At 46.3% G+C, this 13,875-nt stretch overlaps 1 protein-coding gene across 1 annotated transcript in view; it reads right to left on the minus strand.

The window, feature by feature from the left end:
• Positions 1 to 3,738: 3,738 nt before the first annotated feature.
• LOC122695420 (E3 ubiquitin-protein ligase RNF213-like) overlaps positions 3,739 to 13,875 on the minus strand; it is a 112,868-nt gene continuing 102,731 nt past the window's right edge. The window contains exons 56-66 of the mRNA XM_043905278.1: positions 13,577 to 13,668; positions 12,840 to 13,091; positions 11,724 to 11,856; positions 11,292 to 11,375; positions 10,706 to 10,886; positions 10,230 to 10,431; positions 9,098 to 9,175; positions 8,039 to 8,233; positions 7,524 to 7,613; positions 7,252 to 7,430; positions 3,739 to 5,693 (exon numbers count right to left, since the gene is read on the minus strand). Of these exons, the coding sequence (XP_043761213.1) occupies positions 5,540 to 5,693; positions 7,252 to 7,430; positions 7,524 to 7,613; positions 8,039 to 8,233; positions 9,098 to 9,175; positions 10,230 to 10,431; positions 10,706 to 10,886; positions 11,292 to 11,375; positions 11,724 to 11,856; positions 12,840 to 13,091; positions 13,577 to 13,668 (1,640 nt within the window). The 3' untranslated portion in view covers positions 3,739 to 5,539. The remainder of the gene's footprint in view (positions 5,694 to 7,251; positions 7,431 to 7,523; positions 7,614 to 8,038; positions 8,234 to 9,097; positions 9,176 to 10,229; positions 10,432 to 10,705; positions 10,887 to 11,291; positions 11,376 to 11,723; positions 11,857 to 12,839; positions 13,092 to 13,576; positions 13,669 to 13,875) is intronic.

Below are 13,875 nucleotides of genomic sequence, written 5' to 3' on the forward strand. Positions count from 1 at the left end.
ATGGTAGAACTGCAGTTGTGTTAAGTGCTGACATGAAAATAATATGGGAGCCTCTTTAAACTGGTGGTAAAAGGAGACCTGAAGGTTGAGTACAAGAGAGCATTTTAGGCAAAGAGAACAGCACATGTAAAGGGCTGAGACAGCAAAGAGGTTAGTCTATTTGATGTACTGAAAGGTGACCAGCTAGGCTGAGGTGCGGCGATATAACCAGTGGTTTATGTTCTACTAGGGGAATTTGGAGAAGTATATGGATAAGTAATCTGAATATAAACCTTGCGAGGAAAATACAGGAGACTGGGACTGGAGTCTGAGTTTCAGGAAAGGCTTCGTATGGCATTGACCACTGGTGGGTCTGGAGATGTGGGTAAGTTTTCAGCTAGGAGAGGGGATGAGGACTATTTCCTGAGCACTCACAGCAGACCAGGCACTGTGTTGCGATTTACCCACGCCCTCTTATTTCTCACCACAGCGCTGAGAGGTATTTTACAGATGGGGAAATTGAGGGGCAAAGAGGTCAAGTGGCTGGCCTGAAGTCAGACAGCAGACAAATGGGAGGGCCAAGAATTACTCTGGGGTCCACCTGGGCCTTACTCTGTGTCAGCCTTGTGTTATAGAGCAGACAGGATGCAGAGGGCTTTCGATCCGGTAATCCGGAGCCATTCACTGGCCTGTGGAGACAGAGACAGTTCTGGGGTGCTGAGGAGAGAGCAGTGGTCTGGATGGAGGTTCTGATATGCTTCAGGGTATAGGCGTGGTGATGGGAGGGAATGCTGGGGAAAGTGGAACACTCCAAGTGGGTCTCGGTGTGAAGGAAGGGGAGTGGGGTTAAAAGCAGGCCTTTATAGGGTGTGCAGTCACAGGGGTGGTTTCCGTGTGCTCCCATTGTGGCCTTTCCTCTCCAGGTTCTCTCTGCTGTTGCCCCAGATGGCTTCCTGAAATAATCCCAGCTCCTCAGAAGGAAGCACAGCCCTGCTGTCCTCAGAATACACTTCAGTCTGATGAGGTGTGAATCTTGTCAGCATTTGCTTTCTTGGGAGAAGGCACATTCCTGGTGTTTTTCCAGTTGGAAATGGGATTCATAATGTTTGAGCATGGGACTAATTAATAACTAGATGAATTAGAAAAAGCAAAAAGCAATATAAATGCAAATCATGGCATGGATGGATGGTTATTCAGCTCAAGGCCTCAGGCTTTCTTCTTCTATTCATATGTCCTCATCTAGTGTCTTTCCAGGTCCAGCTGATACAGCAACCTTATACTTGGCAAGAACATATTAAGAGATGTACCAGTGCCCCTATGTGGGGCTGGACATGGGTAGCTTTACCTACTGAACAAGGCCCTTTTTCACAGTGATTGTTTATCAGTAGAAGTTTGTTTCCGAAGTGGAATTGACTGAATCTGGGAGGAAATGAAATGGCTCGTGACTGTCTTAGTTAAAACACAATGAAATCCTATAGTCATTACTGTTATTTAGTCGCTAAGTCATGTCTGACTCTCTGTGACCCCATGGACTGCAGCATTCCAGGCTTCCCTGTCCTTCAGTATCTCCAGGAGTTTGCTCAAACTCATGTCCCTAGAGTCGGTGATGCCATCCAACCATCTCATCCTCTGTTATCCCCTTCTCCTGCCCTCAACCTTTCCCAGCATCAGGGTGTTTTACAGTGAGTCAGCTCTTCCCCATCAGGTGGTAAAAGTATTGGAGTTTCAACTTCAACATCAGTCCTTCCAGTGAGTATTCAGGGTTGATTTCCTTTAGGACTGACTGATTTGATCTTACTGTCCCAGGGACTCTCAAGTCTTCTCCAGCACCACAATTTGAAACCATCAATTCTTCAGCACTCAGCCTTCTTTTTGGTCCAACTCTCACATCCATATATGACTACTGGAAAAACCATAGCTTTAACTATGTGGACCTTTGTTGGCAAAGTAATGTCTCTGCTTTTTAATATTTTGTCTAGGTTTGTCATAGCTTTCCTTCCAAGGAGCAAGCGTCTTTTAATTTCATGGCTGCAGTCACCTTCTACAGTGACTTTGGAGCCCAAGAAAATAAAATCTGCCACTGTCTCAAGTTTTTCCCCATCTATTTGCCATGAAGTGATGGGACTGGATGCCATGATCTTTGTCTTTTAGATGCTGAGTTTTAAGCTAGCTTTTTCACTCTTCTCTTTCACTCTCATCAAGAGGCTCTTTAGTTTCTCTTCACTTTCTGCCATAAAGGCTGTATCATCTGCATATCTGAGGTAGCTGGTATTTCTCCTGGCAATCTTGATTCCAGCTTGTGATTCATCCAGCCTGGCATTTTGCATGATGTACTCTGTATATAAGTTAACTAAGCAGGGTGACAATATACAGCCTTGACATAGTCCTCTCCCAATTTTGAACCAGTCCATTGTTCCATGTCCAATTCTAACTGCTGCTTTGGACCTGCATACAGGTTTCTCAGGAGACAGGTAAGGTGGGCTGTTATTCCCATCTCTTCAAGAATTTTCTACAGTTTGTTGTAGTCGACACAGTCAAAGGCTTTAACCTAGTCAATGAAACGGAAGTAGATGTTTTACTGGAATTCCCTTGCTTTTTCTATGATCCAGCGAATGTTGGCAATTTGATCTCTGCCTCCTCTGCCTTTTCTAAATCCAGCTCATACATCTGGAAGTTCTCAGTTCATGTACTGCTGAAGCTGTCTTGAAGGATTTTGAGCATTACCTTGCTAGCATGTGAAATGAGTGCAATTGTACGGTAGTTTGAACATTCATTGGCATTGCCTTTTGTTGGGATTGGAATGAAAACTGACTTTTTCCAGTCCTGTGGCCACTGTGGAGTTTTCCAAACTTGCTGACATATTGAGTGCAGCACATTATCAGCATCATCTTTTTAGGATTTGAAATAGCTCAGCTGGAATTCCATCACCTCCACTAGCTTTGTTCATAGTTATGCTTCCTAAGGCCCACTTGACATGGGTGAAAGGTAAATAATTTATACACATAATAAGGTCATAGAAAGAAGAAGACAGTGATCAGTTGTGAAGCTTTTCAGGTTAAGTCACCATCATCCTAGTGACTGTTTCTGATTGGGCTGAAAGCAGAAGGAACTGTGCAGTATGTGAAGTCCAGAAAAATGAATATGAATGGAAACAAGAATGAGTAGGCTGGAGGGGAAGGTCAGGCAGGGTCAGTGGGAAGCTATGGAGGAAGGGAAGGTGGGTGGACTTGACAGACCGGGGGCAGCAGGGGGCACATCTGTGAACCAGCACCTCCTCTTACTATGGTTCCGGATCATGGGTTCTCTCCTGGAGGCACCCCTTCTTTTTAGAAGAGAAAATGCAGTTTTCCCCTAGAACAGTGTTTTGCCAATTGAATGAAAGTGGGCTGCTGGAACCTGATTGTTTCTTGCTCATGTGTCTTTACTTCCTTTTCCTGAGGAGATGCTTCCCCAAACCACAATCCAGCTCCCTGCCAGAGTCAGCGCTTACTCTTCATTGGCTGGAGCTCTGCTTCCTCCTGGAAAATCCTGTTAGGCAGGGAGTGAGAGGGCAGCCTTCTGGGGTGAAGCTTTGGCCCTGAGCCTGCAGACCAGGGAGCAGTGTGAAGCTCCACGTCAGCTCTGCTGTCGTTTTCTCTAGAGGAAGTTTACCCTGTTACATTCTAAACCAGAGCGCACGTTTTCTGTCCAGAACCTTCCACTTTTTGGACACCCCTGCAAGGACATTTCCACAAACACATGGAACCATTCCCCAAAGTCTCTTCCCCAGAGAGGATTCTTTAGCAAGTTTATTGAAACAGGTATGACAAGTATAACAAAATTTACATCTGCCTGTGCTAGACCAGTATATTTCTGTACAAACAAGATAGTGTTAGCTAATGACAGTTAATATTTTGAAAGTATAACATACAAAACAACATATCTTCTTCACCTCCCCCCCCCAAAAAAAAAAACCCCTTCATAATAGCAGGGAAAAAAATTCTCCCCTGCCCCCTAAAGGAGGTGTTCACGGGTTGGCCAGCTCCATCCCAATTCTGAGGTATCAAAGGAGTTCCAAGTGCAAACTGAAGTGATGAACAAGCAACTCCCCCACTCCCACATCCATTAAACACACAATATAGGAAACGGATGTCCTCGTGGAGTGCCTTTGCATAGAATTATTAGATAAACATAGGTTACTATATACAAGTGCATACGGTACCAGATCCTAGGTCCCTGTGCTCCCGTTCCTCAACCACAGTGAAGAGAAACCACAATAATGAAAATGGAGCACAGACTGTTCTACAGCTCCCTCCGGTGGTGCTGAAGGGCCTACGTTGTCCTTGGCAAGCGTTTTCTATTTTTTAGCTCTCACCATTCTGTGGCCTCATTTCAAGCTGACTGAGACATCATCTTATTCAGGATGTGTATGAAAGACATTTACCTCTGACTTGTAAACACTGTTGTCTCAGGGCTAACAGGTGCCGAGCTACCCAGGAACAGGAATTAGTCCAGAGAGGTCAGAAGCACCAAGCAGATTTTGAAAAAACGACACAGCACTTAGAGTGAGAACAGCAGCACAAGACTGGGGTGCGCTGACTATTCTCTCTCCTTTATCAGAAACTTGACTGGCGTATATTCTGAGTCTGTTTCTGTGCCTTGACTGAGACCCAAAGAAAGGACCAGTAGTCATACACTTGGGGACATCAAGACCACGCTAAAAACTCACGTTTATTTAGCAGAATCCTACAGAAGCAAAAACTTCCCCCAGAAATGCCAGCATGCCAGAACCATGCCTTTGATCCAACTTTACACTGATCAACTTTCACTTAGAATTTACTAAAATACTAGAACTGGCAGGAAATCTGGCCTTCAGTCCAGTCCCTTCATTTTGTAGATGTGGAAACTAAATCACCAACAGTGTCCTTGACTCTTGGCCCAGCGCTCTTCACAATGAAAGCTTTGGGGCTCTGACCCTTGAAATTTGGCAGTGAATCATTTGTGGGCATGGGTGAGGGCTGGCTAGTTTGGCATCAAGGCACTCGCAGAATGGCCTGACTTGTATTTGTATCTTCTTGGAGACCTAGAAGTACTTGTACAATTCTCTGAATTTAAAGGAATGGAAGAAGGAAGACAGCCAGCTTCTCTTTTGTGACTGCAGAATAAACTAGAAAAGAAGACAAAAATTAATAACCTTATTTTCCGGTCCCTCTCAGCAGGCAGTGGTCTGAGGAAGAAGGGGCTGGTGTGCTGGGTACGTGCACGGTAAGACACAGGACACCTGGGGCACAGGTTGTATGTGTGAAGCTGAGAAGCTATTTTTCGGTCTCTCCCAGAGGACGGTGCTTTATTCCAGTTCCATATAATCTTCAGTTCTCACTTCCCAATGAATGGTATTCAGAATATGAGGAGATAAGTTTCTGAATGTTCCTGAAACAGTTTGGCTCTCAAGAAGCTGTCAGCCAGCACAGCACATCTTGGTCTCAAATTTAGTGCTGTGCCCACAGCTTTCCTTCTAAGCACCCACCCGTGAGGGAAGAGCCTTCTCTGCCCAAGTTCCCTGTAGAGACAGGAAACAATTCTATCTCATCTGTTGATTCCGTTTCAGTTCAGCAGCCATTTTCCACACAGCGACACAATTGGAAAGCAGTATCTCTTCTGGGAACTGAGATTCCATTTCAGGAGGAATTTCACTGTCTTTAGTCTCCATGTAGCTCACCAGTGTATCTCTCAGGCTGAAAAACCAAGGAACAATAGACAGCGTTAAACAGTCATGTGACATAAGGAGTCATGTGATCACTGGTCAGTTTTTCAGGTCATCACAGGACTAAAGTGCTCATTAAGGCCGGTAATACTGAGAGTCAGTTTAAAGACAACTAACTGCTGGCTCAGTGGTTAAGAATCTGCCTACAATGCAGGAGACCTGGGTTCAATCCCTGGGTTGGGAAGATCCCCTAGAGAAGGGAATGGCAACCCACTCCAGTATTCTTGCCTGGAGAATTCCATGGACAGAGGAGTCTAGTGGGACACAGTCCGTGCGGTCGCAAAGAGTCGGACACGACTGAGCCTGTGCAGCTGATCCGCTGAGTTACTGACCTGGCACTAGAATCCCGGCTTCAGGGTTCTAGTGCATCCCTGCTGCTCCCCACCCTGGACTGCACCTACTCTACAGGAAGGAGCTCCCCTTGATAAGGGCCCAGCCAGATGGTTCTAAGAGCTCTAGTAATACATCTGCTACACAAAAAACAAAGCCTCACCATTCAAACAAAGCTTCTAGTCCAGTTCATGATTTGTTTAACAAAGATCATAAATTCTCTAGGAAGATATTCTTTCCCTACACTAAAAAGTCCAGGATAGCAAAGATTTCTTAAATAAGTTCAAAGAATACAAATGTAAATAGGCATATGCTACATAGCATAATGGAGGAAAATGGCAATTATGAAGCCCTATGTCAATGAGGAAAACTTGAGTTTATCTGTTTAGAAAAACAATAAAGTGAAAATCCCTTCCTCAGACCACACATTAAAGCACAAGGAAAAAACACGGGAGAATATTTTATAACCTTGGGACAGGACCCTTAGAGGTATATTTTCCTAGAGTCCTCATAGGAAAAATCTCTCAGATTTGGTTTCATAAAATTAAAGACTGAGATAGAGCCTTCGTAACATACCAGATAAAATATGAAGAAAAATACACATAGTCCAAAAGAAAACTAATCAAGATGCAGTTTGGAGGAAGATACACAAATGGCTGATAAATATTTTCAGCCTTACCAGTAAATGGGAAAATATAAGCAAAAATGAGATACCATTTTGGGGCCATTACATTGTTAAAAATATGAAAGATGGATAATATCCAGTGTTGGGTATTCTTTATATGTTGTTGTAGCTTTTTCTATCAAAGTTCAAATGCACATCTCTCTGACATAGGGAGACCACTACTCATAATGCGAACATAGGACTTTTGCAGTTGATAATGGTTAATCGGACTTTCCTGATGGCTCAGGGTAAACAGTCCACCTGCAATGCAGGAGATGCGGGTTCAGGAATTGGGAAATGACAACCCACTCCAATAATCTTGCCTGGAGAATCCCATGCACAGAGAAGCCTGGCAGGCTACCATTCACGGGGTTGCCAAAGAGTTGGACACGACTTAGTGACTAAACAACAATTGTAAATCAGCAGGAAACCAAATTCTTCAGTAAAACAACAATTTCCATGACTATGGAAGATCTTGGGAGACATGGCAGAATGTTGTATGTGTGCCTTGCTTGGCAGCCTTGCAAGCCCCTACCTCCACTCAGGGTTGAAACTCTCTGCAGTCTTGGGGTTCTTTAGCTTTAAGATCATCATTTCGTGAAGCTCCAGGAGGAAAGCATCCAGGCCAATCTGATTTAGGAAGGTGTTGAGCAGCTTAGCATTTTCAGGGCTGAGATCAGCTTTGTACCTTGGGATGATTTCCCCAAATGGCTCCTGGAATGAAATAAGAACAAATGATACATGGAAGCCTGGAAAGGGAATGTGCGGCTCCCTGGGTCTAGGCGGACGGGAAGAGGCCAGACTCACTTTTCCCAGGCGAAGTAGCAGTTCAGACTTGTGGGCAGAGAGGAACTGCCAGAGGGCGATGGTATGTTTTAACTGGCATCTGTTTAAGGCCTGAAAGAGAACAGAACTCTTGAATATGAGGCCCTGCTTTCATTTGGCCCTGCACTGATTCCATCTCCTTCACTACGGAGGCCACCTCTGCTTCATCCACTAATTTCCTGCCTCGACTCTGAAAGGTCTCTGAAAGCCTTCTCCCACCGCAGCATCTCAGGGTCCACCAGCAGCACGCAGTCTGCACGCACACCTCAGCAGACTTGTGCTTCCAAAGTACATTCCGAGTACATCTCTGCATCTCCTGTCACTGTGTTCTGTTTACAATGTAGACTGGCTGGGGAACGAGGTATTTTCACCTCCCCTCCTTTTCAGGGGCTGCCTAGATTGGTACTCCCTGGGGCGTGGTATCCCAGTAGGAAGTAGGGAGATGATAGAGGGGACAATGCTGATTTCCTTTGGAAGAGGCCAGACACGAGACCTACCTTTGAAACCAGTGAGGTCGGATCGCCCATCTTCAGCATGTCTTGGATATACACATTTAAGTGCATGTTTGGATCCCCACCAGCTGTGCTCAGAAACCCCAGCGTGACTTCTATGGCAGACAGAGCTTCACAGGCGTCACTGTAGGACTGCAGTTGTCCTCTGATGGCAGTGATGGCCGCATTGGGGAGGGGACTCTAGGAAGTCAAACGCAGGATAGGGTCCACAGTTGGGGCATGCTGTGCACCGCCACCCTGTAAGTCTTATCTTCATCACTGCCAAGGCCACAGAATGGGACAGGCTCTCTGACAGCAGGAGTCTGCACTTGGTGCTTCTTGAGTGTCAGCAACATTCAGGTATGTTACAGAGAGAGAGATGAACTCACTGAATGCTCAAATCAACTTCGTGAGGATATGCATATGGACACACACATACACAGATACACAGCCCCCACAAACTCACACAACGCACATAAATCAGAAAAGCAGGAATAAGTAAGTTCTCTGGACCTTTGCCTCAGCATACACAGTCATGACAACACTACTGAAAAACTACAAGCACAAGATTTCAACCTGTTAATGCTCAACGAGAAAACTTCTGCTGGGACTTCCCTGGTGGTCTGGTGGTTAAGAATCCTCCTTGCAATGCAGGGGATGTGGGTTCTATCCCTGGTTAGGGAACTAAGATCCGACATGCCACAGAGCAACTAAGCCTGCCTGCTGCAACTACTGACTGCGTGACAGGATCTCGTGTGCCACAACCAGTGAGTCTGTGCACCGCGGTGGGAGTGCCTTCATGATACGGTGATGGTCCCACATGCTGCAACTAGCACCCGAGGCAGCCAAATAAATAAATACTTTAAAAAGATTTATGGGAAAAAAAAAAAAAACTTCTGCTGATCCTGTGTGCCCTCTAGAAATATCACGGTGCTCAGAACAAAGGGAAGCCCTGAAACTCTTTGGTGCTCATGGCAAATGCCCTGAGTGAAGGCGGAAGAGTCCTAATATGGATGGAAACACTCTGGTAAGACAGAGGCACACGCAAATAAGGTTGATCATCACCTGTTGCATTTTGTTCTTGATGTCCATGAAGAGATGCTCATAGTTCCAGTCACGTCTGTATACCAGAGTGGGTATTCCCTAAAGTGAGAAAGAAAAAGACTGGAATGGAATTCACCATGGAGGTTTCCATCAGATGACAGTATATGCCTGAGTTGAGACTTGGTTGTAGTCCCAGGGATTTCAGTGCATCATCGGCAAGGCAGGCAGCTCCTTGTTGCCTCGTGATGTGTGTTTACCCCGTAATCTATGGAAACAGTGACAGAATGAGGAACCCAGCCTGCCCCCCAGGACCAAGCAGATACTGTCACATGGTATTCTGTGGCCCTCAGACCACCAGTGGGAGCAGGCCGTGAGGACATCGTGCTGACACAGTGAGCACAGACCGTGAACGAGGGGGCACGCAGCTGACAGAGCAGAATGAATTAAGGCTTGAGCTCAAACAGTTCACCGCCTAACTGCAGGCAGGGAGGAAGCATAAACAGAATGAAGTGCCACACCTTTGGACGTGGAAGCAACAAGCACAGCGCAGGTAAAGAACGGAACTGCAGGCTGCATTCAGGGAAGGGAGAGTGATCCAGCCTGTGCAGTCATGGGATTCAGTGCAGGGAAGTGGATGGAGAGATGCAGATCTGGATGTCAGAAATGTGGGCTAAGGAGCCTGAAGCCGGGGACTGGTTGGGAGCTCCTGCAGCAGTGGAGCTTAAGGACAGATGCTTTGAACTAGAGCAGCGGGCTGGTTGGTGAAATGGAGGCGCCTGATGGTAGAGATGACAGACTATGTTTGCAGACTAAAGGAAAAGGGGGAAAACAATGAGGTTCAGTGTGGGTGGCTGGTGGTGCCATTAACTACGGCAGAGAAATGTGGACTAAGTCCACTGAGACCTGCAGTCACCCTTGGGGTGCTGAGGCGTGGATCGGACGTATAGACAACTCTGCAGAGCCCTCAGCCCTGCATGCAGGCGTGGTCACAGATACTGGGAGTGTGGATGAAGGGTCCAGAGCATCCCTCCTCATTCTGAAACTGCTGTGATCAAAGCCACACTTGAGGCAAATTTTTCAAGACAGACACACAGACCACAGACATGTGGACCATGGACACGTGGGCCATGTCAATACAGCAGGTCAGCCTTGCCTTGAGGGTCAGCCTGGGCTTGCCCTGCAGGAAGCGGCTGATGATCTGGCGCTGGATCTTCTCCAGGTCAAACTCCTGCAAGGTCTCCCCGCCCTGCTGCACGTGGTACTGGCAGTTGGAGAGAATCAGTGGAATCAGGTCCCGCTCCACTTCGTAGCTGATGACGTGCAGGTCAGCAATCTCAGAGGCATCGATGGAGTAGCTGGAGACAGACAGACAGAGTTCAGGGTCCCAGTGAGATGCACATGGCCTGTCCATGCAGAGCCAGCTCCTGTCTGATGCCGCAGGCTGTGCAGGTGAAGGGACATGCATATCTGTGACACTTGTGAGCGTAGCTGAAGGGGTTTCTGTTCAAGAAGGACCTGAAGCCTGGCTTGCTGTCTCTAGGTCTGGTGACCCTATTTCCCTGTTAGTTCCCCTCAGAAATGACTTCCTGCGCTGAAAGGGCATCCCCTGTTATTGGCCTGCATGCTTACCTGTTATCTTCTTTGGAGAACTTCTCCACCGCATAGACAATTTCATTGTGCAAGTTAATCAAGTAGCTGACTAAGGCGGTGGAGCAGAGGCCCCGGCCCTGGCGGCGAGGCAGGATGACTTCCAAGTCAGTGTCCAGATCAAGGTCGGAGCTGCAGTAGTCTTTAGGTAGCTTGATCTCACCTTTAAATGACAGAGGGGCAGTCACCTCCCTGCTGTTTCTTTCATAGCATCAGGACTGGGAGCCCACCACGGTGGGAAGGGGGGCAACGCAGAAGCCACCTCAACAGAACAGAGCTGGGAACCAAGAGTGCTTCTATCTCCCGCCTCTTTTATGTGCTGAGAAGTTTCAAATAGTCTTAGCTCCTTTTTGATACTGAATTTGTAGACTCAAGAGGACTGAGGGGTTGCTCTTTCTGAAATGTTATGCACTCATCTCAGACACCCTCACCAAGAGTCCACAGATCCAGCATTAGAGACACTCAGCCTGGTGCTGTGCACACACGGAACAGACAGAGTCAGGCTGGAGAACACAGGCCTGCAGAGAGGTGCTGCTGTAGTGTTGAGTATAAAGGGGATTTGACTTACCGTTGGTCTCCAGCGATCGCCTCAGCTTGTTCCATGTTGACAGAAAGACAGTGACTCTACTGCGGGCTAACTTCTTCAGTCCATCTAGCAAACAAAACACTTTTTAAGAACTCCAAGATAACACCTAGTCCCATCTAGGTCAAACCAACAGAATTACTTGCTCTTTGACCCCCCACCTTCATATCATCACCAACACACTCTAAATGCTGTTTAAACTAAAGCTGAGTTTGAGGAACCAGAGAGAGAGAGGGAGATTCTGGACTGCTACAGCAAAGCCTCTAATGTGCCCAGGCATTCACAGCACCCACTGCTTCATGCTACAAACTTAGGGAACAGAACACACATTAGCCCTGACCTGGAGCCCCCGAGTTGGACCAATTCTTTGTACCACAACAGGGGTAGTCCTGATGCTCTGTGAGAGCAGAGCCTTACCTGAATCGTGACTGCTAATGAAACTTTGGATGGATCTGTATTCAGCTTCTGAAACATTCTGGAATCGTTTCACTAGATTCCTTTGCAGGGCCAAAATCTCGGGCAAGAATTTCACCAGTCTCAGCTCTGCCTCCTAGAGAAGGGAAGACCGCCAGGAACACTTTTTTTTTTTTTTTTCTAGGAACACTTTTTAATGCACCTAAATAATGTTCCTGGGAATCAGACTTTGGGGCTGGCTCAGGCCATGTATTTGTAGTTTAATACGGTCAATGTGCCATTTTACATAACACATAGTACTTGAGAATGGTGAAAGGCAAGTACCTTTCACTTCCTTCAGCAAGTACTTAGCGACTGCTTACAATGTGTTGGCCAGTGTTCTACACTTCTTCAGTGTAATGGACCTGAGCACACCAGTGACAGATTACAGTGTTATCACGATGGCCTTCCCACCGGGAATCCATTTTCATTAACTGACCCACCAAAATTTCTGCATCATCTTACTTCTTCCTAGATTGCAAATACTGGTGCATGGAGGAAATGATTAGAAAATGTGTTTTAGAAAATAAAAATTCAAATGGATTAAAGTTAGGAAGAGTGTGTAATTCTGGCTCTGAAAGATATGATGCACACGTTACTGCTCTGTTCCCCTCCAATCCTACCACCAGCCTCACTCTGAATGGTTTAGGAACAGGGAAGACTTTTTGTTTGATTTCAGTTATGCATCCCCAACTGAAGTTTTTTCATTCAAGAGACACTCATTGGTGACTAACTGCTGCAGGCAGTGGGGGGATGAAGTTGAACAGATAAATGAAAGATATTATTCTGTTCTTTCTTGCTGAGTGATTGGGAGAAACCCTCCTGGCCAAGTACTTTGCAGATTCCTACTAATTCCAATGCGTGGATATATTTCACCTGTGACTTTATGCTTCAAATGACTCGTACAGATGGATGTGTTTGGAGATCTCTACCCCTGGGTCTTCTGCCAGAGACATTTTATTCAAAAATCAAAGTAGTTTAATGGCTGTCCCACCCTCAGGACTGATCAGATTAAATGAGAGCAGGGTCTCCAGGTCTCCCGGGGACACGTAGGTGGCGGTCACAGTGAAGCAGCCGCACCTTCTGCAGAAACTTCCAGAGGATGGGCACTGACTCTTTGCCGTTCTTCTGCTCCACGATGTGCTGGAGGTGCTCGATGGTGATCCTTTTCCTGCAGCTCCACATCTTAGAGCAGTGAACCATGCTATTCTTGGGCAGGTGGGGCAGGAAGGTCACTGGGTCACCATACACGATTCTGGCCACAGGGTTGGAGCTGATGCGCTCATCTTGGCTGATCTGAGCGTTCACTGCCAGGAGGGTTTTATCTAGATGCTAGGTGAGGAAAGTGACATGGGATCTGAAGTGAGATGCTAGGTTTTTGTCTCCTCAAACAGAATAAGTCTCAGACATCTATATTTTATTACCGTTATTTTAAATACTTGCTGACTTATATTTCCCAATGGGCTTAGTTACTCTCAGTAACATTCTTACCTGACAGGGTTTATTTCTCTGCCTCGTTTGCACCTTCTGCTATAAAAAGTAGTGGAGAGAAAATGACTGCCTGCGCCTTCTGGATTCCCAGTAATTCCTCAGCTTGATATACCAGCCTGCCTCGGGAGGGGACAGGATGGGGAAGGGGGCAACAGGAGGGTGGGGTGACTAAATAGAGAACACCTAAATCTGTGACTTAGCCTAGGGTTTCTTTCTCCAAGGGACACTTCCAGAACGGACAACAGAGCAAGTGCTCAGCAGAGGCTGTGGAAACCCCTTTCCGCACCTTCCCAGAGAAAGTAGCCCCATAGCAACTAATCACTTACCTCTAGTTCATGCAGAATAAGAGTCTGAATAAGCTGTTCCCAGCTGTTCCTCTTTCCCCTGGTTGACAATTCTGCATCAAAATCTAAAGACCCTACAAAGAAAAATGTGTATGTTACCCAAGAAACAAAAACCACAGCATTCTACATAAAACACTGAAGAAATGTTTATATGAAAGAATGCTCCTTTTGGGAGCAGGGGTTGATATATTTTCCGAAAGTAACCTGAGCATTTAAAAATGTTTCCTGCTGCTACCACCAAACTCATGATCTTTGTGAAGATACTTCAAACTCTAAAATCT

Source organism: Cervus elaphus, chromosome 5 (assembly GCF_910594005.1).
Source record: "Cervus elaphus chromosome 5, mCerEla1.1, whole genome shotgun sequence".
Classification (NCBI taxonomy): Eukaryota; Metazoa; Chordata; class Mammalia; order Artiodactyla; family Cervidae; genus Cervus; species Cervus elaphus.